This window comes from Somniosus microcephalus, unplaced genomic scaffold (assembly GCF_052327205.1).
Source record: "Somniosus microcephalus isolate GS21.2 unplaced genomic scaffold, FLI_Smic_1.0 unresolved_chr1, whole genome shotgun sequence".
Taxonomy (NCBI): Eukaryota; Metazoa; Chordata; class Chondrichthyes; order Squaliformes; family Somniosidae; genus Somniosus; species Somniosus microcephalus.
In genome coordinates this window covers 70,800,766-70,826,718 of record NW_028225179.1, presented here as the reverse complement: position 1 = coordinate 70,826,718, position 25,953 = coordinate 70,800,766, and the positions used below count along the sequence as shown (strand labels likewise).

The 25,953-nt window shown below is 52.4% G+C and overlaps 1 protein-coding gene across 2 annotated transcripts in view; it reads right to left on the bottom strand.

The window, feature by feature from the left end:
- Window positions 1–680: 680 nt before the first annotated feature.
- The window catches only part of LOC147095479 (guanylate-binding protein 1-like), a 61,325-nt gene continuing 36,052 nt past the window's right edge, over window positions 681–25,953 (bottom strand). Inside the window, exons 6-11 of one of the 2 annotated variants that reach the window (XM_085974624.1) lie at window positions 25,338–25,525; window positions 23,170–23,412; window positions 21,861–22,141; window positions 16,259–16,471; window positions 6,767–6,869; window positions 681–2,357 (exon numbers count right to left, since the gene is read on the bottom strand). In XM_085974624.1, the coding sequence (XP_085830750.1) occupies window positions 2,299–2,357; window positions 6,767–6,869; window positions 16,259–16,471; window positions 21,861–22,141; window positions 23,170–23,412; window positions 25,338–25,525 (1,087 nt within the window). In that variant the 3' untranslated portion in view covers window positions 681–2,298. Of the gene's footprint in view, window positions 2,358–4,852; window positions 5,745–6,766; window positions 6,870–16,258; window positions 16,472–21,860; window positions 22,142–23,169; window positions 23,413–25,337; window positions 25,526–25,953 lie in introns of those variants that run through there. The other variant, XM_085974622.1, reaches the window with a different exon arrangement.

Genomic DNA, 25,953 nt, shown 5'->3' with positions numbered 1-25,953 from the left:
GGAGGGTCAGTACTAAGGGAGCGCTGCACTGTCGGAGGAGCAGTAGCAGTACTGAGGGAGTGCTGCACTGTTGGAGGGGCAGTACTGAGGGAGCGCTGCACTGTCGGAGGGGCAGTACTGAGGGAGCACTGCACTGTGGGAGGGGCAGTACTGAGGGAGCACTGTACTGTCAGAGGGGCAGTACTGAGGGAGCGCTGCACTGTCGGAGCGGCAGTACTGAGGGAGCGCTGCACTGTCGGAGGGGCAGTACTGAGGGAGCGCTGCACTGTGGGAGGGGCAATACTGAGGGAGCACTGTACTGTCAGAGGGGCAGTACTGAGGGAGCGCTGCACTGTCGGAGGAGCAGTACTGAGGGAGCGCTGCACTGTCGGACGTGCCATCATTTGGATGAGACATTAAACCGTGGGTCCCATCTGCCCGCTCAGATGAGACGTAAACTCCCACGGCCTCTATTGGAAGAAGAGCAGGGGAGTTCTCCCCAGTCTCCTGGGGCCAATATTTATCCCTCGATCAACCTCACTAATTAACAGATTATCCGGTCGTTATCACATTTGCTGTTTGTGGGATCTTGCTGTGCGCAAATTGTTTGCCGCGGATCCTACAGTACAACAGTGACCACACTTCAAAAACTAGTTCATTGGCTCACATAAGATTCTTGATAAGGTTCTGAAACACTGAAATCAGTTGTCATAGGTTTATTGAGCATACAGAACAAGGAATATCTATCTATCTATTATATCTATAAAGGAATCGATCTGTCTGTCTGTCCTTCTGTCTGTCTGTCCTCACGTGTGCGTCTGTCCGGCTATGCGCTCGAAAGTTATAGAGCGTACCTACGCGCGCTTTACCTCCGAAGAAAGCTTACGCTTCCAGGACGGTCGTAAGCATATTTCCTTTTCGGTCGGATGAAAATTGTTCACGCCTTATGCAAAAAACCTTCAAAATTAAACTCATTATCTGCTACTTAGCATTGATTGACTGACGTCAAGGTTCGACCAATCCTGTGCCGTCACGATTGACCAATCCTACAGTACGGTCCCCTGATGGTTGGCCAATCGGTGTGTGTGTGTGTGGGCGGAACTAATCGTTTTCATCTCAGGGATCTGGCAGCCATTGTTTCACTGCCATGACTTCAGCTTCCAGCTCAAACTACTTTGATCATCCAGCTTTGAAAAAGTTAGCATCTCTTTTAAAAATAACATAAGATTTACCAAAAACGTTTTATAAGTACTTTCACTTTCATCTTTCAAGGTATTAAAAGGTAGAAATGTTGTCCGACAGCAGATTCACAGAGGGACACAGACAGGGCCCAAAGCCTGGCACTCGATTTAAACCGCCCGGCCCAAAACAGCACTGGGAAAGCCGGGCTCCCCCCAGCTAGTAGTCTGTAAATGGTAGGATACTGGGAAGTGCAGAAGATCAGAGGGACCTTGGAATGCATGTCCACAGATCCCTGAAGGTAGCAGGACAGGTAGCTAAGGTGGTTAAGAAGGCATACGGGATACTTGCCTTCATTAGCTGAGGCATAGAATATAAGAGCAGGGAGGTTATGCTTGAACTGTATAAAACACTAGTTAGGTCACAGCTAGAGTAGTGTGTGCAGTTCTGGTCACATTACTGGAAAGATCTGATTGCACTAGAGAGGGTACAGAGCTGATTTACAAAGATGTTGCCTGTGCTGGGGAAATTTTAGTTACGAGGAAAGATTGGATAGGCTGGGGTTGTTTTCTTTGGAACTGAGGAGGCTGAGGGGGAGACCTAATTGAAGTGTATAAAATGATGAGGGGCTTAGATAGAGTAGATAGGAAGGACCTATTTCCCTTAGCAGAAGGGTCAATAACCAGGGGGCATAGATTTAAAGTAACTGGTCGTAAGGTTAGAGGGGATTTGAGGAGAATTTTTTTCACCCAGAAAGTGGTGGGGGTCTGGACCTCACTGCCTGAAAGGGTGATAGAGGCAGAAACCCTCATCACATTTAAAAAGTACTTGGATGTGCACTTGAAGTGCCGCAACCTACAGGGCTACGGACCAAGAGCTGGAAAGTGGGATTAGGCTGGATCGCTCTTTGTCGGCCGGCATGTACACGATGGGCCGAATGGCATCCTTCTGTGCTGTAAATTTCTATGATTCTTTCTCTCTTTTGTTCCTTTCCTTCTTTCTTTCTCTCTTCCTTAATTCTCTCTTTTCTTAGTTCTTTCCTTCGCTCTTCCTCCGGGATCGGTATTGCGGCAGAGAGTACCTTCAACTCTTTCCTTCTTTCTTTCTCCCCTTCCTTCATTCTGTCTATCTCTCTTTCCTTCACTCTTCCTCCGGGTTTGGTATTGCCGCAGATATTTGAATCACCTTCTTTCTCAGAACTTTCAAAAGGATATTTAAAAGAAAAAGAATCAACAAGATTTACTTCAAAACTTTCCTCCCCCCACCTCCCCCCGGATGTGTTACCTTCTCCCCCTACCGCAGACCCACACCCCTCCACCCCACCAGCCCCCTCTCCTTCACAAGGTGCTGACACCCACTGGGTGCAATTCCTCACCAAGGCCGCCCAACTTCCCATTCCGCAAGTCAGGGACTAGAGACTGGCTGTCGGCAGGATATCCACACATGTGGGGGACACGAGGCAGATCGCAATCTAGCCCCAATGCACATTGAACTTTAAGGGGCATCTATAGTACGAAAAGAAAAAAGCTCCCTCTACACTGTCCCATCAAACACTTTCAGGGCAGGTACAGCACGGGTTAGATACAGAGTAAAGCTCCCTCTACACTGTCCCATCAAACACTCCCAGGGCAGGTACAGCACGGGTTAGATACAGAGTAAAGCTCCCTCTACACTGTCCCATCAAACACTTTCAGGGCAGGTACAGCACGGGTTAGATACAGAGTAAAGCTCCCTCTACACTGTCCCATCAAACACTCCCAGGGCAGGTACAGCACGGGTTAGATACAGAGTAAAGCTCCCTCTACACTGTCCCATCAAACACTTTCAGGGCAGGTACAGCACGGGTTAGATACAGAGTAAAGCTCCCTCTACACTGTCCCATCAAACACTCCCAGGGCAGGTACAGCACGGGTTAGATACAGAGTAAAGCTCCCTCTACACTGTCCCATCAAACTCTCCCAGGGCAGGTACAGCGCGGGGTTAGATACAGAGTAAAGCTCCCTCTACACTGTCCCATCAAACACTCCCAGGGCAGGTACAGCACAGGGTTAGATACAGAGTAAAGCTCCCTCTACACTGTCCCATCAAACACTCCCAGGGCTTACAGCAGGGGTTAGATACAGAGTAAAGCTCCCTCTACACTGTCCCATCAAACACTCCCAGGGCTTACAGCAGGGGTTAGATACAGAGTAAAGCTCCCTCTACACAGTCCCATCAAACACTCCCAGGGCAGGTACAGCACGGGTTAGATACAGAGTAAAGCTCCCTCTACACAGTCCCATCAAACACTCCCAGGGCAGGTAGGCACAGGTTAGATACAGAGTAAAGCTCCCTCTACACTGTCCCATCAAACACTCCCAGAGCAGGAAGGCACAGGTTAGATACAGAATAAAGCTCCCTCTACAGTGTCCCATCAAACACTCCCAGGGCAGGCACAGCACGGGTTAGATACAGAGTAAAGCTCCCTCTACACTGTCCCATCAAACACTCCCAGGGCAGGTAGGCACAGGTTAGATACAGAGTAAAGCTCCCTCTACACTGTCCCATCAAACACTCCCAGGGCAGGTACAGCACGGGTTAGATACAGAGTAAAGCTCCCTCTACAGTGTCCCATCAAACACTCCCAGGGCAGGTACAGCACAGGTTAGATACAGAGTAAAGCTCCCTCTACACTGTTCCATTAAACACTCCCAGGGCAGGTACAGCATGGGTTAGAGCCAAAGTAAAGCTCCCTCTACACTGTCCCATCAGACACTCCCGGGGCAGGTACAGCATGGGTTAGATACGGAGTAAAGCTCCTTCTACACTGTCCCATCAAACACTCCCAGGGCAGGTACAGCACGGGTTAGATACAGAGTAAAGCTCCCTCTACACAGTCCCATCAGACACTCCCAGGGCAGGTACAGCACGGGTTAGATACAGAGTAAAGCTCCCTCTGCACTGTCCCATCAAACACTCCCAGGGCAGGTACAGCATGGGTTAGATACAGAGTAAAGCTCCCTCTACACTGTCTCATCAAACACTCCCAGGGCAGGTACAGCACGGGTTAGATACACTCTATCATGAACTCTACCCACCCATTTAATCTCCTCCCACAGCCCCTGTACACTCTACCCAATCGGGCTCAGTAAAAAGAAACACATGCATTTATATAGCGCCTTTCACGACCACTGGACGTCCCAAAGTGCTTTACAGCCAATGAAGTACATTTTGAAGTGTAGTCACAGTTGATATGTAGGAAGCCCGGCAGACAATTTGCGCACAGCAAGATGCCACAAACAGCAATGTGATAATGACCAGATAATCCGATTTTGAGCGATAAATATTGGCCAGGCCACCAGGGAGAACTCCCTTGCTCTTCTTCGAAATAGTGGCCGTGGGATCTTTTCCATCCACCTGAGAGGGCAGACAGGGCCTCGGTTTTAACGTCTCATCCGAACGACGGCACCTCCGACAGTGCAGCCCTCCCTCAGCACTGCACTGGAGTGTCAGTCTAGATTTATGTGCTCAAGTCCCTGGAGTGGGGCTTGAAACCCACAAACTTCTGACTCTCAAGGCGAGTGTGCGACCCACTGAGTCACAGTGGACATCCCAAACCACAAACCATCAAACCTCAACAAAGAACCAACAACAACACTCTTAACAAATTGTCCCACAATGTCCGGAGGTGCAAGGAATCAAACAGACGCCACAATCACATTTATTGATCTCTTTATTTCCTCATTCACAGGGACAGCGACCATAAACAAAGCTCTCCATTTGTCAAAATTCGCTCAGCTTCTCCATTCACTTCATCTTTGCAGGGCTTGTTGTACTGAAATATAATTGTTATGGAAAATTACTCAACACAGGCCGGGGATGGAGCCTGGGCCTTTCCTGCTGTGTGTGTGTGAGGGGCTCAGTCCCACACCGGGTGAGATGAGGCTAACTCAGCACAGGCCGGGGATGGAGCCTGGGCCTTTCCTGCTCTGTGTGTGTGTGTGTGGGGCTCAGTCCCACACCGGGTGAGATCAGGCTAACTCAGCACAGGCCGGGGATGGAGCCTGGGACTTTCCTGCTCTGTTTGGGAGCAATGTTTTCCTATATATTAAAATGGTCAAGAGCTGGCCGTTGGGATCAAAGAACAGACGGACTAACTGTAGCGACTAGAACAGGGATCTTAGTTACGTCGACCGATTCTCGTTACATTGTGAGACAGGCTGTCAAGGGAAGATCAGTTCGAGATTCGGGACTGTCGTGACTTTGTTACCAAGGAGAAAATTTCTCCCTCAACCATCCGAAAAAGTCGCGGAAATAGTCCAAGAAACCGCGATTTCTTATCCTTTCCTGCTCTCTCCTGAGGTATTCATAGTCGTCATGCATCTTCTTCTCCTCCTTTTCACGATTCTCGGACGAGTACTTTTCCCTCTCTGCCTGCTTTCTCTCCATGGCCTCCTCATGCTCCAGCAAATTCTTCGCCTTCTCTTCCTCAAACTTTTCCTTCATCTGTCTCACTAGCTCCTCAGTCCTGACACGCTCCTCCTCCTCTCTCCGCTCTTTCCTGGATTGTCTCTCCTGCTCCGCTTTCAAGAGCTGTTCATTCAAAGCTTGGATAACGATTAAAAAATGCATCACAGAATAGTTATACCCGATATCTTTACATCTCGGACAGTGTAGAGAGCTTTAGTCTGTATCTAACCCGTGCTGTACCTGCCCTGGGAGTGTTTGATGGGACAGTGTAGAGGGAGCTTTACTCTGTATCTAACCCGTGCTGTACCTGCCCTGGGAGTGTTTGATGGGACAGTGTAGCGGGAGCTTTACTCTGTATCTTACCTGTGCTGTACCTGCCCCTGGGAGTGTTTGATGGGACAGTGTAGAGGGAGCTTTACTCTGTATCTAACCCGTGCTGTACCTGCCCTGGGAGTGTTTGATGGGACAGTGTAGCGGGAGCTTTACTCTGTATCTTACCTGTGCTGTACCTGCCCCTGGGAGTGTTTGATGGGACAGTGTAGAGGGAGCTTTACTCTGTATCTAACCCGTGCTGTACCTGCCCTGGGAGTGTTTGATGGGACAGTGTAGCGGGAGCTTTACTCTGTATCTTACCTGTGCTGTACCTGCCCCTGGGAGTGTTTGATGGGACAGTGTAGAGGGAGCTTTACTCTGTATCTAACCCGTGCTGTACCTGCCCTGGGAGTGTTTGATGGGACAGTGTAGAGGGAGCTTTACTCTGTATCTAACCCATGCTATACCTGCCCTCGGAGTGTTTGATGGGACAGTGCAGAGGGAGCTTTACTCTGTATCTAACCCGAGCTGCCCTGGGCGTGTGTGAGGTGTCTCGAGACACTATACGGCCCAATCCCACACCGGGTAAGATCAGCTAACTCAGCACAGGCTGGAGGTGGAAGCTGGGCCGTTCCTGGCTCTTTGTGGTGCTCAGTACCATTTCCGGGCTGTGCTAAGTTAGCTGATTTCACCCATTGAGGTACTGAGGCTCAGAGACACAGAGTAGGAATAGCGAGTCCCAGTGCACCAGCTCGAAAGCCCCCTGAGCCCTCGGCCCACCCCCATCAACGCCCCCCCCGCTCCCCCACCAACCATCCCCTCGATGCCTGCGAATCGCTTCTCTCACCAGACATTTGCTGCTCCTTTTTGTTCAGCATGCTGTCCACCTTCAGCACTTGCGCTACGTGAGGCTTCACCGTGCGCAGGAAGAGGGCGAGGACTTCCGTCCCCTGTACGGAGGGAAAGATTCAGTCAGGGCACGTCGCACTGTCAACCTTTCAATACTCCAGAGAGCGGAGACACTCGGGGGGGCCCAGAAGCTAGCAACAACAAACACTTATATATTTATATAGCGCCTTTAACGCACTAAAATGTCGCAAGGCGCTTCACAGGAGGGAGTTCCAGAGCTTAGGGCCCAGGCAGCTGAAGGCACGGCCGTCAATGCTGGAGTGATTAAAATCAGGGGGATGTGCAAGAGGGCAGAATTGGAGAAGTGCAGATATCTCGTGGGGTTGTGGGGCTGGACGAGATTACAGAGATAGGGAGGGGCGAGGCCGTGGAGGGATTTGAAAACAAGGATGAAAATTTTAAAATCGAGGCGTTGCTTAACCGGGAGCCAATGTAGGTCAGCGAGCACAGGGCCGATGGGCGAACGGGACTTGGTGCGAGTTAGGACACGGGCAGCTGAGTTTTGGATGACCTCAAGTTTATGTAGGGTAGAATGTGAGAGGCCAACCAGGAGTGCGTTGGAATAGTCAAGTCTAGAGGTAACAAAGGCATGGAGGAGGATTTCAGCAGCGGATCAGCTGAGGCAAGGGCGGAGATCGGCGATGTTATGGAGGGGGAAATAGCCGGTCCCTAGTGATGGAGCGGATGTGTGGTTGGAAGCTCAACTTGTGATCAAATATGACAACAAGGTTGTGAACAGACTTGGTCAGCTTCAGACAGTTGCCGGGGAGAGGGCTGGAATTGGTGGTAAGGGAACGGAGTTCATGGCGGGGCCCGAAGACAATGGCTTCCCAATTTGTAATTGGAGGAAATTTCAGCTCATCCATTGCTGGATGTCGGACAAGCAGTCTGACAGTACAAGAGAGGTGGTGGAGAGAGATAGAGCTGGGAATCTTCAGTGTACATGTGTAAACTCACGCTGTGTTGTCAGTTGATGTCACCGAGTGGCAGCATGTAGATGAGAAATAGGAGGCGGGCAAGGATAGATCCTTGGAGGACAGCAGAGGTAATGGTTCGGGAGCTTGAAGAGAAGCCATTGCAGGTGATTCTCTGGCTACGACTGGAGAGACAGGAAAGGAACCAGGTGAGTGCAGTCCCACCCAGCTGGACGACGGTGGAGAGGCGTTGGAGCAGGATTTTGTGGTCAACCGTGTCAAAGGCTACAGACAGACGAGAAGGGATGGTTTACCATTGTCACCCGTCAATTAGGATGTCACCTGTGACCTTTGTAAGAGCTGTTTTGGTACTGTAGCAGGGGCAGAAACCTGTGGAAGGATTCAAGCAAGGAGTTCCGGGAAAGATGGGCATGAATTTGGGAGGCGACAACACGTTCAAGGACTTGAGTGGAAAGGGAGGTTGGAGATGGGGCGATAGTTTGCAAGCTCGACATAAAATTCTTCTTTGGAAAATCAAAGCACATGGGATTAAACGGACGGTGGTAACTGGGGCACATAATTGGCTATGGGACAGGAGGCAGAGAGTAATGGTGAACGGACATTTATTTCTGATTGGAGAGAAGTATGCTGTTGGGGTCCCCAGGGGTCAATATTAGGACCATTGCTTTTCTTGTTTGCAGATGATACAAAGCTTGGCAATGCAGCAAACAGTGAGCATGACATGACCAGACTTCAGGAGGACAGAGACAGACTGGTGAACTGGGCAGACACATGGCAGATGCAGTTTAATGCGGGTAAGTGTGAAGTGATGCACTTTGGGAGGAACATAGCGAGGCAGTATAATCTAAAGGGGACAATTTTTGAGGCGGGTGCAAGAGTAGAGGCACCTGGGGGTGCATATTCACAAATCTTTGAAGGAGGCAGGGCAAGTTGATAAGGAGGTTAGGAAGCCATAAGCGATGTTTGGCTTTGTAAATAGGGGGCATTGAATACAAAAGCAAGGAAGTCCTGTTTAAACCTTTACAAATCACGGCTTAAGCCTCAGCTGGATTAATGTGCACAATTCTGGGCACCACACCTTAGGAAGGATGTCAAGGCCTGGGGGAGGGTACAGAGGAGGTCTACCAGGATGATACCAGAGATGAGGGACTTCAGTTATGTGGAGAGACTGGAGAAGCTGCGATTGTTCGCCTTGGAGCAGAGAAGTTTAAGGGGAGATTGACCAGAATGGTACCAGGGATGAGGGACTTCAGTTATGTGGAGAGACTGGAGAAGCTGGGGTTGTTCGCCTTGGAGCAGAGACGGTTAAGGGGAGATTGACCAGAATGGTACCAGGGATGAGGGACTTCAGTTATGTGGAGAGACTGGAGAAGCTGGGGTTGTTCGCCTTGGAGCAGAGACGGTTAAGGGGAGACCTACAAGAGGTATTGAAAATTATAAGGGGTCTTGCTAGAGCAAATAGGGAGAAACTGTTTCTGCTGCCAAGTGGGTCACAGATTAAAAACAACCGGCAAGAGAATTCGAGGGGAAATGAGGAGGAATTTCTTCAGACAGAGGGTTGCTACGATCTGGAACATTCTACCTGAAAGGGTGGTGGGATCAGAGTCCATAGGAGGTTTCAAGCAGCAATTGGACATGCACTTGAAGGGGACAAATTTGCAGGGTTTATGGGGAAAAGTGGGAATGAGGGATGGAATTGGAGAGCTCTTTCAGAGAGCCGGCACAAGCACAACGGGCCGAACAGCCGCCTTATGTGCTGTGAGATTCCAGGATTCTGTGATTTCTCCCCCCTCCAAATCTCTCTCTATTTCACCCTCTATGATTCTATAACACAATAAAATCATCAAGTGTGAGGGAATAGAATAAGAGTGTGGAGTATTTCTACAGTCTCCCCTATCCCCATCCACCTATCACAGCCCACAGCCCATGTACACTCTCCCCTATCACTGACTCTACCCACCCATTTAATCCCCTCCAACAGCCCATGTACACTCTCCCCTATCACTGACTCTACCCACCCATTTAATCTCCTCCCACAGCCCATGTACACTCTCCCCTATCACTGACTACCCCCACCCATTTAATCTCCTCCCACAGCCCATGTACACTCTCCCCTATCACTGACTCTCCCCACCCATTTAATCTCCTCCCACACCCCATGTACACTCCCCCCTATCACTGACTCTCCCCACCCATTTAATCTCCTCCCACAGCCCATGTACACTCTCCCCTACCACTGACTCTCCCCACCCATTTAATCTCCTCCCACAGCCCATATACACTCTCCCCTATCACTGACTCTCCCCACCCATTTAATCTCCTCCCACAGCCCATGTACACTCTCCCCTATCACTGACTCTACCCACCCATTTAATCCCCTCCAACAGCCCATGTACACTCTCCCCTATCACTGACTCTACCCACCCATTTAATCTCCTCCCACAGCCCATGTACACTCTCCCCTATCACTGACTCCCCCCACCCATTTAATCTCCTCCCACAGCCCATGTACACTCTCCCCTATCACTGACTCTCCCCACCCATTTAATCTCCTCCCACACCCCATGTACACTCCCCCCTATCACTGACTCCCCCCACCCATTTAATCTCCTCCCACAGCCCATGTACACTCTCCCCTATCACTGACTCTCCCCACCCATTGAATCTCCTCCCACAGCCCATGTTCACTCTCCCCTATCACTGACTCTACCCACCCATTTAATCTCCTCCCACAGCCCATGTACACTCTCCCTTATCACTGACTCTCCCCACCCATTTAATCTCCTCCCACAGCCCATGTACACACTCCCATATCGCTGACTCTCCCCACCCATTTAATCTCCTCCCACAGCCCATGTACACTCTCCCCTATCACTGACTCTCCCCACCCATTTAATCTCCTCCCACAGCCCATGTACACTCTCCCCTATCACTGATTCTCCGCACCCATTTAATCTCCCCCCACAGCCCATGTACACTCTCCCCTATCACTGACTTTCCCCACCCATTTAATCTCCTCCCACAGCTCATGTACACTCTCCCCTATCACTGACTCTCCCCACCCATTTAATCTCCTCCCACAGCCCATGTACACTCTCCCCTATCACTGACTCTCCCCACCCATTTAATCTGCCCCCACAGCCCATGTACACTCTCCCCTATCACTGACTCTCCCCACCCATTTAGTCGCCTCCCACAGCCCATGTACACTCTCCCCTATCACTGACTCTCCCCACCCATTTAATCTCCTCCCACAGCCCATGTACACTCTCCCCTATCAGACTCTCCCCACCCATTTAATCTGCCCCCACAGCCCATGTACACTCTCCCCTATCACTGACTCTCCCCACCCATTTAATCTCCTCCCACAGCCCATGTACACTCTCCCCTATCACTGACTCTACCCACCCATTTAATCCCCTCCAACAGCCCATGTACACTCTCCCCTATCACTGACTCTACCCACCCATTTAATCTCCTCCCACAGCCCATGTACACTCTCCCCTATCACTGACTCCCCCCACCCATTTAATCTCCTCCCACAGCCCATGTACACTCTCCCCCATCACTGACTCTCCCCACCCATTTAATCTCCTCCCACACCCCATGTACACTCCCCCCTATCACTGACTACCCACCCATTTAATCACCACCCACAGCCCATGTACACTCTCCCCTATCTCTGACTCTCCCCACCCATTTAATCTCCTCCCACAGCCCATGTACACTCTCCCCTATCACTGACTCTCCCCACCCATTGAATCTCCTCCCACAGCCCATGTTCACTCTCCCCTATCACTGACTCTACCCACGCATTTAATCTCCTCCCACAGCCCATGTACACTCTCCCCTATCACTGAGTCTACCCCCCATTTAATCTCCTCCCACAGCCCATGTACACTCTCCCCTATCACTGACTCTACCCCCCATTTAATCTCCTCCCACAGCCCATGTACACTCTCCCTTATCACTGACTCTCCCCACCCATTTAATCTCCTCCCACAGCCCATCTACACTCTCCCCTATCACTGACTCTCCCCAACGATTTAATCTCTTCCCACAGCCTAAAGAGAGAGAAAGAGCCTCACTGAGAGTGAGAGACATGGAGGGGGGGCGGAGAATGACAGAAAGCAATATATGAAAAGAACAGAAATAGAGAGATGGAGACAGAGGGCTTGATTTGCCTGCAGGTGTGGGGAATTGTCGGGTTCCCCGAATGTCGGAGTTCCCACACGAATCTAAATGGGTCTGCCAGATTGATGCAATTTTCCCTCAGTTGGCCAATTCATTTCCAGCGTGTGGGAACCTTTGCTAATTGACTATTTCCAGTCAGAAAGCCGCACAGTATGATGTCATCATTCGTGGTGTTTTTAAGGTCCACAGCAAGCATTGCTTCCTCTGCAGGCTTCCAAACGAACCACACAGGATGGCAGAGGAGCCTGTAGCAGCTGTGGCCAGTGCCAGACCCTGAGCTGCCTCCAAATTCAACGAGGCTTCACTGCAGGCATTATTGGATGGGGTTAGGGCCCACAGGGAGGTCCTCTTCCCTAGGTCAGGGAGGAAGAGGCCTCCCACTGAGACCAAGGCCGCATGGATGCAGGTGTCAGCAGATGTCAACTCTTAGGGAGTCACCAGAAGAACCTGGATACAGTGTCGGAAACGATTCCATGACCTTCACCGTACAGGAAAAGTAAGTATGAAGTTTCCATCACCCTGAAACTGATCCCCATTGCCTTTCCCCACCAGCACTCAGCTTTAGCACTCTCTTCCTCCGCATCCCACTTCACAGTCACATCCATGCACCCTTACCCATTCCCTCTCTCTCAATGCTCACATTCACATAACTATTCCACCATGCAGCCCTCACACTCCCTCTCGCTCTGATGCTTTGAACACAACTGACAACACACAGGGAGGGCCCTTGGTCTTGCAGCCTCACACCATCTTTGTCTCCCTCTAAGTATCTATGCTATGCAATCTCTACACTCACTCCTTCATTCTCACTCAAACTCCACTTGTCTCCCTCATTGCAGGAAAAGAGAGCTCACAACAACAGAGAGTGAGCCAGGACTGGAGGAGGCCCACCCTGAATCGCCCACCTGACCCCCTGGGAGGAAGGAGTGCTGGAAATTGTGGCTGATGTGGCTGCAGAAGCTGGGGAAGGAGAGACAGGGGCAGTCCCGCAAGCTGGTGACAGAATAGTTTTCCATCTCTCTCATTGGCATTGCATGAGTTGCTGTTATGATTCTGAAGCTACATCATTTGGACTTATGAACATCTGCAAAATCCAATGTGCATGTACCCTTGGCATCACATCTCTAACTCTTTCCTTTACTCCCCCACAGGACCATCCAGAGCCCCCGTCCCCACTGTGGAGGAGGAAGAGGCTGAGCAGCCAGACTCCTCAGAGGAAGCTCCAACTTCTGAGGGCGCAGCGTCAGCAGAAGTAAGCGCACCCAGCACCAGCGCAGACACTCACACTTCGGTGGGACCTTCGGGATATAGTGTTGTCACCTGGTGTTTCACAGCTCACAAGTGAGCCTCAGCAGATTGTGGAGACAGGGACAGCAGTGGAGAGTCCTCGTCGGAGGGCGCAGGGCTTTGCCAGCTCAGCTCAGCTGCATGTCGACCCTGTGCCTCTGGGTCCATCCGCAAGAGAAGAGGTGATGGATCTCCATGCACAGATGCAGGAGTCTCTGGCAGGTTTTGTCTCCAGGGTCGCTGTGAGTGTGGAGCAAATGGAGGAGTCCATAGTGAACATGAGCAGAACCTTAGTGGAGTCATTAGCGCATGAACGCATCACCACGGAGGGGATGGCTACCTCCGTGGTAAGGCTGGCTACCGTAGAGGAGAGGATGGCTGCGGTAGAGGAGAGGAGGGCTACGGCCGAGGAGAGGAGGGCTACGGCCATGGAGGAGCTTAGTCGCCAGGCTATGGGCATCTATTGAACACAGAAACCAGACCTTCATGGAAGTCCTTCTGAGTAGGACTGCCAGTGCAGATACGGGTCCCCATGGCCCCCCTGATGTGCAGCAAGGTGCTCTCCAGCCACTTGCAGGTGCTGAGGGGGACCTGACCCATGAGAGGGAGGTTGTTGGCACACCTCAAGGAAGTGGGGGATCCTCTCCACACACTCACACTTCCATGCCACTGCAGAGCCCTTGGTCAGAGCCCCGCCGGAGTCCACACCCAAGTGAGAGAGGCGTCTCAACCCCTGCACAGCCGCAGGAGCAGCAGACTGCTGGCGAGCCCTCACAGGCTCGCCACCCCAGAGGACGCCCGCCAAAGGTGTCGAGACAGGAGTAGCAGGAAAGTCAGCAAGGGGCCTCCACATCTGCTGAAACCACAGGGGAACCACTATGTAGCACGCGTAAGAGAAAAATAAAGCACCACTAATCACAAGGGTAGTCACTTGGGTGAAAAGTTTTGTATATAGTTATTATGTCATCAGTGTCTTGTTTATAAAAAATCTGATGGCAACTTCTGCAGTTGTGGCATGTGTCATTTGGCGAATGGGGATTTTGCATTGAGGCCTTAGAATTACTTGCAGTTGTCAGGATGCTGGTCAAATAGGTAGGAATGCGTAGGGTTTAGCCCCTGTCCATGCTCAGGTAAGAAGCAGCGAGGCTACAGTGTTCGATGTACTAGGCTAAGCAAATCTGGACAGGATGAGTGCGTTCCTTGCATCCCGGGCAGCAATGTTCTCGCGTAATGGTGCCGCTGGTTGATGGGCCTCTGCAGGATGGTCGTTTTCGCCCTCATCCTCCTCCTCCTCCTCAGCATCATCTTCATCTGAGGCGGGTCTGTGAGGAGCCACTTGGTCCTGAGGAATCTGCAAGCCACAACGCTGTGCCATGTTGTGACGCACACAGCAAACCACGACGATTTTGGAGACCCTGGCTGCCGAGTACTGTAGGGCTCCACCTGATCTATCCAGGCATCTGAAGCGCATCTTCAGCAATCCGATGGTTTGCTCGATAATGCATCTGGTGGAAATGTGGCTGGAGTTGTAGCGCTCCTCAGCTTCGTTGGTTGGTCTCCTCAATGGCGTCATTAGGCAAGTCCACAGGGGATAGCCCTTGTCTCCAAGTAGCCATCCCTGAAGTACGTCTGGTGGCCTGAATAGCGGAGGTACAGTAGACTGGCGCAATATGAAGGAGTCATGGCAGCTGCCAGGGTACTTGGCACAAACATGCAAAATCTCCTTCTTGTGGTCACACACCAGATGAACCTTAAGGGGGTGGAAGCCCTTGCGGTTGACAAAAACTCCTGGATTGCGATGGGGTGCCCTAAGGGCCACATGTGTGCAGTCAATGACGCCCTGCACCCTTGGAAAGTCTGCCAGATGAGCTAATCCAACCGCTCGCACTGTGACACTTGCTCGATCCTTGGTGAAATGGATGTGATTGTGCGCGAGGGCAAAGAGGGCATCGGTTACCTGCGTGATGCAAGTGTGTGCGGCCGCCTGGGAGATGCCGCTGATGTCTGCTGCTGATCCCTGGACGGAGCCTGAGGCAAAAAAGTTGAGTGCGGTGGTGACTTTGATGGCCACTGGTAAGGCGTGTCTACCAAGTGCCCTGGGCTCCAGGTCTTGCTGCAGCATTGCGCAGATGTCAGTCACAACCTCTCGCGAAAGTCGGAGCTGCCTTTGGCACTGCTGCTCAGTCATGTTGAGGTAGCTCACCCTGTGTCTGTAGACCCTGTTTGGGGGGTATCTCCTGCGCCGACTGGATTCCATGCGCTGGCCCCTTCTGGCCTGTCTGCCTCAGGTGGGTGAGCCGTAGCCTGTCGCTCCTGCTGCTGCTGCTGCCGCCTCTGCTGTTGGAGATCCTCTAATGCCAAGAAGGGAAAAGAATAAAAGGCCTCCCATGCTTCTGGTAGATGCCTCCGTTGAGGAAGCGCTGAGTGAGGGTGGCGAGAGGGGCTTCCCAGGAGCTCACACTGGAGAAGTGTGTGAGGCTCCAACCTTCCACAGCTGTGCCTAAGCCTGGAACAAGTTGCCCCAAGCCTGAAACAACAAGGTCCTGCAACCTACAAATGATTTCTGATTAAATCTCTTCTTTCCTGATTGACCTGCAGCTGATAGTCAGCAATCCGATATTGTTCACGTCAGGTTTCATCAGCGGGGTTCCCACCAGGCGTGTTTAACGTGGGAAAAGGCTGAAAATAGCAAGGGCCCCTTAAAATGGCATTATAGATGCCAATTATTGGTGATTAGGCTCCCGACGACCAGTCCCGCCTGCTGCGGGCAGGACTGATTCGAGTCGGACAGAAACGCCGGGGTGAAAATCGGACGGGGCGGGGAATCAGGCAGGGGTGGGGGGGGGGGGGGCGGTCTCGACCCCCTATTTTTGCGATTTCCCCCCCCCACACGCCTGAAAGCCCGCCTGACGGCTCCAGGAAAATCGCCCCCAGAGAGAGGGAGCGACAGAGAGAGAAAAACAGAGCGAGAAATGGAGAAGTGGAGAAATCCATAAATAAAATGGTGGACTGACCATCATCTCCTCGAAAGTTGCAGCATTGAATTGCTTTGTGCCATGCTCCAGTTCGCTCTCCAACTCCCGATATCCTCCAGGTCTCAAGTAATAACCAGATTCCAATTTCTCATTTACCGATCCCATCACTTCCGACAGTAACGCCTCACATCTTTGTCTTGATTCATTTTCGATCTTAGCAAGTAGTGAATTGTACCGGGAACTCAGGGATTTCTGGGAACAGGAAAAAATAATGAGTCGAAGAAACCCTGGACCTCAGGGAGGTATCTGGATCTAACTCCCCTCTCTCTCAGGGAGATATCTGTACACTGACTGGTGTCTCTCAGTCCCCTCTCTCTCAGGGAGATATCTGTACACTGACTGGTGTCTCTCAGTCCCTCTCCCTCAGGGAGATATCTGTACACTGACTGGTGTCTCTCAGTCCCTCTCCCTCAGGGAGATATCTGTACACTGACTAGTGTCTCTCAGTCCCCTCTCTTTCAGGGAGATATCTGTACACTGACTAGTGTCTCTCAGTCCCCTCTCTTTCAGGGAGATATCTGTACACTGACTGTTGTCTCTCAGTCCCTCTCTCTCAGGGAGATATCTGTACACTGACTGGTGTCTCTCAGTCCCTCTCTCTCAGGGAGATATCTGTACACTGACTGGTGTCTCTCAGTCCCCCCTCTCTCAGGGAGATATCTGTACACTGACTGGTGTCTCTCAGTCTCTCTCTCCCTCAGGGAGATATCTGTACACTGACTGGTGTCTCTCAGTCCCCTCTCTCTCAGTGAGATATCTGTACACTGACTGGTGTCTCTCAGTCCCCTCTCTCTCAGGGAGATATCTGTACACTGACTGGTGTCTCTCAGTCCCCTCTCTCTCAGGGAGATATCTGTACACTGACTGGTGTCTCTCAGTCTCTCTCTCCCTCAGGGAGATATCTGTACACTGACTGGTGTCTCTCAGTCCCCTCTCTCTCAGGGAGATATCTGTACACTGACTGGTGTCTCTCAGTCCCTCTCCCTCGGGAGATATCTGTACACTGACTGGTGTCTCGCAGTCCCTCTCTCTCAGGGAGATATCTGTACACTGACTGGTGTCTCTCAGTCCCCTCTCTCTCAGGGAGATATCCGTACACTGACTGGTGTCTCTCAGTCCCCTCTCTCTCAGGGAGATATCTGTACACTGACTGGTGTCTCTCAGTCCCTCTCTCTCAGGGAGATATCTGTACACTGACTGGTGTCTCTCAGTCCCCTCTCCCTCAGGGAGATATCCGTACACTGACTGGTGTCTCTCAGTCCCCTCTCTCTCAGGGAGATATCTGTACACTGACTGGTGTCTCTCAGTCCCCTCTCTCTCAGGGAGATATCTGTACACTGACTGGTGTCTCTCAGTCCCCTCTCTCTCAGGGAGATATCTGCACACTGACTGGTGTCTCTCAGTCCCCTCTCTCTCAGTGAGATATCTGTACACTGACTGGTGTCTCTCAGTACCCTCTCTCTCAGGGAGATATCTGTACACTGACTGGTGTCTCTCAGTCCCTCTCCCTCAGGGAGATATCTGTACACTGACTGGTGTCTCTCAGTCCCTCTCTCTCAGGGAGATATCTGTACACTGACTGGTGTCTCTCAGTCCCCTCTCTCTCAGGGAGATATCCGTACACTGACTGGTGTCTCTCAGTCCCCTCTCTCTCAGGGAGATATCTGTACACTGACTGGTGTCTCTCAGTCCCTCTCTCTCAGGGAGATATCTGTACACTGACTGGTGTCTCTCAGTCCCCTCTCCCTCAGGGAGATATCCGTACACTGACTGGTGTCTCTCAGTCCCCTCTCTCTCAGGGAGATATCTGTACACTGACTGGTGTCTCTCAGTCCCCTCTCTCTCAGGGAGATATCTGTACACTGACTGGTGTCTCTCAGTCCCCTCTCTCTCAGGGAGATATCCGTACACTGACTGGTGTGGTGTCTCTCAGTCCCCTCTCTCTCAGGGAGATACCTGTACACTGACTGGTGTCTCTCAGTCCCCTCTCTCTCAGGGAGATATCTGTACACTGACTGGTGTCTCTCAGTCCCTCTCTCTCAGGGAGATATCTGTACACTGACTAGTGTCTCTCAGTCCCCTCTCTCTCAGGGAGATATCTGTACACTGACTGGTGTCTCTCAGTCCCCTCTCTCTCAGGGAGATATCTGTACACTGACTGGTGTCTCTCAGTCCCTCTCTCTCAGGGAGACATCTGTACGCTGACTGGTGTCTCTCAGTCTCTCCCTCCCTCAGTGAGATATCTGTACACTGACTGGTGTCTCTCAGTCCCTCTCCCTCAGGGAGATACCTGTACACGGACTGGTGTCTCTCAGTCCCCTCTCCCTCAGGGAGATATCTGTACACTGACTGGTGTCTCTCAGTCCCCTCTCCCTCAGGGAGATATCTGTACACTGACTGGTGTCTCTCAGTCCCCTCTCTCTCAGGGAGATATCTGTACACTGACTAGTGTCTCTCAGTCCCCTCTCCCTCAGGGAGATATCTGTACACTGACTGGTGTCTCTCAGTCCCTGTCTCTCAGGGAGATATCTGTACACTGACTGGTGTCTCTCAGTCCCCCCTCTCTCAGGGAGATATCTGTACACTGACTGGTGTCTCTCAGTCCCCTCTCTCTCAGGGAGATATCTGTCCACTGACTGGTGTCTCTCAGTCCCTCTCTCTCAGGGAGATATCTGTACATTGACTGGTGTCTCTCAGTCTCTCTCTCTCAGGGAGATATCTGTACACTGACTGGTGTCTCTCAGTCCCTCTCTCTCAGGGAGATATCTGTACACTGACTGGTGTCTCCGAGTCCCTCTCTCTCAGGGAGATATCTGTACACTGACTGGTGTCACCGAGTCCCGCTCTCTCAGGGAGATATCTGTACACTGACTGGTGTCTCTCAGTCCCCTCTCTCTCAGGGAGATATCTGTACACTGACTGGTGTCTCCGAGTCCCTCTCTCTCAGGGAGATATCTGTACACTGACTGGTGTCTCTCAGTCCCCTCTTTCTCAGGGAGATATCAGTACACTGACTGGTGTCTCTCAGTCCCTCTCTCTCGGGGAGATATCAGTACACTGACTGGTGTCTCTCAGTCCCTCTCTCTCAGGGAGACATCTGTACACTGACTGGTGTCTCTCAGTCCCCTCTCTCTCAGGGAGATATCTGTACACTGACTGGTGTCTCCGAGTCCCTCTCTCTCAGGGAGATATCTGTACACAGACTGGTGTCTCTCAGTCCCTCTCCCTCAGGGAGATACCTGTACACGGACTGGTGTCTCTCAGTCCCCTCTCCCTCAGGGAGATATCTGTACACTGACTGGTGTCTCTCAGTCCCCTCTCCCTCAGGGAGATATCTGTACACTGACTGGTGTCTCTCAGTCCCCTCTCTCTCAGGGAGATATCTGTACACTGACTGGTGTCTCTCAGTCCCCTCTCCCTCAGGGAGATATCTGTACACTGACTGGTGTCTCTCAGTCCCTGTCTCTCAGGGAGATATCTGTACACTGACTGGTGTCTCTCAGTCCCTCCTCTCTCAGGGAGATATCTGTACACTGACTGGTGTCTCTCAGTCCCCTCTCTCTCAGGGAGATATCTGTCCACTGACTGGTGTCTCTCAGTCCCTCTCTCTCAGGGAGATATCTGTACATTGACTGGTGTCTCTCAGTCTCTCTCTCTCAGGGAGATATCTGTACACTGACTGGTGTCTCCGAGTCCCTCTCTCTCAGGGAGATATATGTACACTGACTGGTGTCTCTCAGTCCCCTCTCTCTCAGGGAGATATCTGTACACTGACTGGTGTCTCCGAGTCCCTCTCTCTCAGGGAGATATCTGTACACTGACTGGTGTCTCTCAGTCCCCTCTTTCTCAGGCAGATATCAGTACACTGACTGGTGTCTCTCAGTCCCTCTCTCTCGGGGAGATATCAGTACACTGACTGGTGTCTCTCAGTCCCTCTCTCTCAGGGAGACATCTGTACACTGACTGGTGTCTCTCAGTCCCCTCTCTCTCAGGGAGATATCTGTACACTGACTGGTGTCTCCGAGTCCCTCTCTCTCAGGGAGATATCTGTACACTGACTGGTGTCTCTCAGTCTCTCTCTCTCAGGGAGATATCTGTACACTGACTGGTGTCTCTCAGTCCCCTCTCTCAGGGAGATATCTGGACACTGACTGGTGTCTCTCAGTCCCCTCTCTCTCAGGGAGATATCAGTACACTGACTGGTGTCTCTCAGTCCCACTCCCCCTCAGGGAGTTATCTGTGCACTGACTGGTGTCTCTCAGTCCCCTCTTTCTCAGGGAGATATCCGTACACTGACTGGTGTCTCTCAGTCCCCTCTCTCTCAGGGAGATATCTGTGCACTGACTGGTGTCTCTCAGTCCCTCTCTCTCAGGGAGACATCTGTACACTGACTGGTGTCTCTCAGTCTCTCTCTCCCTCAGGGAGATATCTGTACACTGACTGGTGTCTCTCAGTCCCCTCTTTCTCAGGGAGATATCCGTGCACTGACTGGTGTCTCTCAGTCCCCTCTCTCTCAGGGAGATATCTGTACACTGACTGGTGTCTCTCAGTCCCTCTCTCTCAGGGAGATATCTGTACACTGACTGGTGTCTCTCAGTCTCTCTCTCCCTCAGGGAGATATCTGTACACTGACTGGTGTCTCTCAGTCCCTCTCTCTCAGGGAGATATCTGTACACTGACTGGTGTCTCTCAGTCCCTCTCTCTCAGGGAGATATCTGTACACTGACTGGTGTCTCTCAGTCCCCTCTCCCTCAGGGAGATATCTGTACACTGACTGGTGTCTCTCAGTCCCTCTCTCTCAGGGAGATATCTGTACACTGACTGGTGTCTCTTAGTCCCCTCTCCCTCAGGGAGATATCTGTACACTGACTGGTGTCTCTCAGTCCCTCTCTCTCAGGGAGATATCTGTACACTGACTGGTGTCTCTCAGTCCCTCTCTCTCGGGGAGATATCTGTACACTGACTGGTGTCTCTGAGTCCCTCTCTCTCAGGGAGATATCTGTACACTGACTGGTGTCTCCGAGTCCCTCTCTCTCAGGGAGATATCTGTACACTGACTGGTGTCTCTCAGTCCCCTCTCTCTCAGGGAGATATCTGTACACTGACTGGTGTCTCCGAGTCCCTCTCTCTCAGGGAGATATCTGTACACTGACTGGTGTCTCCGAGTCCCTCTCTCTCAGGGAGATATCTGTACACTGACTGGTGTCTCCGAGTCCCTCTCTCTCAGGGAGATATCAGTACACTGACTGGTGTTTCCCAGTCTCTCTCAGGGAGATATCTGTACACTGACTGGTGTCTCTCAGTCCCTCTCCCTCAGGGAGCTATCTGTACACTGACTGGTGTCTTCCAGTCCCCTCTCCCCCAGGGAGATATCCGTACACTGGTGTCTCTCCATCCCATCTCCCTCAGGGAGATATCTGTACACTGACTTGTGTCTCTCAGTACCTCTCCCTCAGGGAGATACCTGTACACTGATTCAAGTCTCTTAGTCACGTCATTGACTCTTTGACCGGAGTTGTGGTGAACAGAGACATTTTCGAGTGATGAGGAGAAAAGAAGTCTGTTGACGAATAAACGTCACCTCCAAATTCAAGATATGTTTCCCGGAGTCATCCTTCAGAGAGCGTTTCATGAAAACCCTCATGGCCTCGTTGTAGTAATAAGTGAATAGATCGGTGAGTTGGTAGACAACGTGCGGCGGAAACTGGGACATCACTGCCACCTTGTGGTCATAGTATTCCAGCGCTCTCTTAACGGCAGCGGTGTTTTCTAGATCCGCCATTCTGGCTATACCGCTCTCCACACAAGGCAGCTCACCATTAGCAATGGCGTCCACGTAGGTCTCGGCCAAATGGCTCAACACTGAAGTAGAAGATAGAAGAGATCACAACCAATTGACCCAACCCCTTCCCATTCACTCCTGTTGTACAGAATCCCAATGGACCCAACCCCTTCCCATTCACTCCCATTGTACAGAATCCCAATGATCTCAACCCCTTCCCATTCATTCCTATTATACAGAATCCCGATGGAACTGACCCCTTCCCATTCACTCCCATTGTACAGAATCCCAATGGACTCGACCCCTTCCCATTCACTGCCATTGTACAGAATCCCAATGGACCCAACCCCTTCCCACTCACTCCCATTGTACAGAATGCCAATGGACCCAACCCCTTCCCATTCACTCCCATTGTACAGAATCCCAATGGACCCAACCCCTTCCCATTCACTCCCATTGTACAGAATCCCAATGGACCCGATCCCTTCCCATTCACTCCCATTGTACAGAATCCCAATGGACTCGACCCCTTCCCTTTCACTGCCATTGTACAGAATGCCAATGGACCCAACCCCTTCCCATTCACTCCCATTGTACAGAATCCCAATGGACTCGACCCCTTCCCTTTCACTGCCATTGTACAGAATGCCAATGGACCCAACCCCTTCCCATTCACTCCCATTGTACAGAATCCCAATAGACCCAACCCCTTGCCATTCACTCCCATTGTACAGAATCCCAATGGACCCAACCCCTTCCCATTCACTCCCATTGTACAGAATCCCAATGGACCCAACCCCTTCCCATTCACTCCCATTGTACAGAATCCCAATGGACCCAACCCTTTCCCATTCACTCCCATTGTACGATTCCCTACAGGAGAACAGTAATGACATCGCTAAAAGTACCTCATTGGCTTTGGGTCATGAAAGGCGCTATAGAAATGCAAGTTCTATCTTTCTCTCCCGACTGTCTCTGTCTAGGTTCTCATTGTGTTGGGTACATGGGAGGGGAGCTAGAAGGTAGGGGAGGAAGTCGGGAGATGGAGGAGGGGGAGGAAACAGAAGCCATTCTGGACTCGGTGGGTGAGCAACATCCATGTACTCACTCCTGCCTGTGACCGGGTGGCCACCAAGCACCTTCTTGACCTTCCCGGAGGTGTAAATGTACTCGGAGAATTTGCGGAACTCCGCCACGAACTCCTGGTCCAGTTGATCGTCCGCCAGCTCCTGGATCCACCTCAGGTTCTTTCGTGGGGCCGGGCACACAAACCCAAAGCAGCGTCGCGACGGGAAGTAATCCCGGATACACCTCCGCAGGCTGTTGTACTTCTGGTCCCGCTGGCTCTCCTCTGTCGAAATACCGGGAATCAGAGCAGCGTCACTACGGCAGGTCAATGATTCCCCCCTCCCACATCACCCCTCCTCCCAGACCGAGGCCTCCCCGCTCCCACATCTCCCCTCCTCGCTCCCACATCACCCCTCCTCCCAGACCGAGGCCTACCCGCTCCCACATCGCCCCTCCTCCCAGACCGAGGCCTCCCCTCTCCCACATCGCCCCTCCTCCCAGACCGAGGCCTCCCCTCTCCCACATCGCCCCTCCTCCCAGCCCGAGGCTTCCCCGCTCCCACATCTCCCCTCCTCCCAGACCGAGGCCTCCCCTCTCCCACATCGCCCCTCCTCCCAGACTGAGGATTCCCCGCTCCCACATCGCCCCTCCCCCCAGACCAAGGATTCCCCTCTCCCACATCGCCCCACCCCCAGACCGAGGAATCCCCTCTTCCACATCGCCTCTCCTCCCAGACCGAGGAATCCCCGCTACCCACATCGCCCCTCCTGCCAGACCGAGGAATCCCCTCTCCCACATCGCCCCTCCTCCCAGACCGAGGAATCCCCTCTCCCACATCGCACCTCCTCCCAGACCGAGGCCTCCCCGCTGCCACATCTCCCCTCCTTGCAGACCGAGGCGTCCCCTCACTCGCTCTCCATTTCTCTCGCACTCGCTCTCCATTTCTCTCGCTCTCCCTCTACCTCTCCGTCTCCATCTCCATCTCCCTCGCTCTCCGTCGCCATCTCCCTCGCTCCCCGTCGCCATCTCCCTCGCTCCCCGTCGCCATCTCCCTCGCTCCCCGTCTCGCTCTCTCTCCCCGTCTCTCTCTCTCTCTCTCCCCGTCTCGCTCTCTCTCCCCATCTCTCTCTCTCTCCCCGTCTCTCTCTCTCTCTCTCCCCCCGTCTCTCTCTCTCCCCCCGTCTCTCTCTCCCCCCGTCTCTCTCCCCCGTCTCTCTCTCTTTCCCCCGTCTCTCTCTCTCTCTCTCCCCCCGTCTCTCTCTCTCCCCCCGTCTCTCTCTCTCCCCCCGTCTCTCTCTCTCCCCCCGTCTCTCTCTCCCCCCGTCTCTCTCCCCCCGTCTCTCTCCCCCCGTCTCTCTCTCTCTCCCCGTCTCTCTCTCTCTCCCCCGTTTCTCTCTCCCCCGTCTCTCTCTCCCCCGTCTCTCTCTCCCCCGTCTCTCTCTCTCTCCCCCCGTCTCTCTCTCTCCCCCGTCTCTCTCTCCCCCCGTCTCTCTCTCCCCATCTCTCTCTCTCCCCGTCTCTCTCTCTCCCCCCGTCTCTCTCTCTCCCCCGTCTCTCTCTCTCCCCGTCTCTCTCTCTCCCCCCGCCTCTCTCTCCCCCGTCTCTCTCTCTCCCCCGTCTCTCTCCCCCGTCTCTCTCTCTCCCCTGTCTCTCTCTCTCCCCTGTCTCTCTCTCTCTCCCTGTCTCTCTCTCTCTCTCTGTGTCACTCTCTCTTGTCTCTGTCTCTCTCCCTGTGTGCACTCTGTCTCTCTCTCCATCTCTCTTTCCATCACTCTCTCCCCAACTCACACTCTCTCTCTGTCTCTCTTTCTCTCCCATCTCTCTCTCTCTGTCATTCTGTCTTTATAAATATAAGTTGTTGTCTTTCTCTCTGTCCTCTGTCTTGCTCTCTCTCCGTCTCTTTCTCACTCTCTATTTCTCTCTCTTACCTCTGTCTCTCTCTCTCTGTCTCTCTATCTATCTCTTACCTCTCGCCCTCACCCTCTGCCTCGCTCTCGCCCTCCGTCTCGCTCTCCGTCTCGCTCTCGCTCTTGCCCTCAGTCTCACTCTCGCCCTCAGTCTCGCTCTCAGTTCAAGTCTCGCTCTCGCTCTCGCTCTCAGTCTTGCTCTCAGTCTCTGTCTCTTCTCTCTCGGTGCCTCTCATTCCCTGCCCATGCCGCACCCTCCCTATAAGTTGACCCGCTCGATGTGCGTTTTCACGTCTCACACCTTTCCTGAGCCGCAGGCTGTTCTCCAGATATTGGTCTGCAGTCACATTGGTTCCGTCAATCTCCAAATCCACGGTCAGGTCGCGCAGTGTCCACACAAAGTCAGGAAAGAACCGGACAAAGTCTCGCTCCTCACCCCCATCCGGCTGGGACTTCACCTGAATGCGCTTCGCGAGTTCCGTCACAAAGCTGGTCAGTTAGTCAAGGGTGTAAGAATCAACAGCACAACAAGACAGGACTGAGAGACAAACTGAGACGGTACAGACATCTCCCGGAGAGAGAGAGGACTGAGAGGTACACGGAGACTGTACAGACATCTCCCGGAGAGAGAGAGGACTGAGAGACAAACTGAGACGGTACAGACATCTCCCGGAGAGAGAGAGGACTGAGAGACAAACTGAGACTGTACAGACATCTCCCTGAGAGAGAGGACTGAGAGACAAACTGAGACTGTACAGACATCTCCCTGAGAGAGAGAGGACTGAGAGACAAACTGAGACTGTACAGACATCTCCCGGAGAGAGAGAGGACTGAGAGACAAACTGAGACTGTACAGACATCTCCCGGAGAGAGAGAGGGGACTGAGAGACAAACTGAGACTGTACAGACATCTCCCG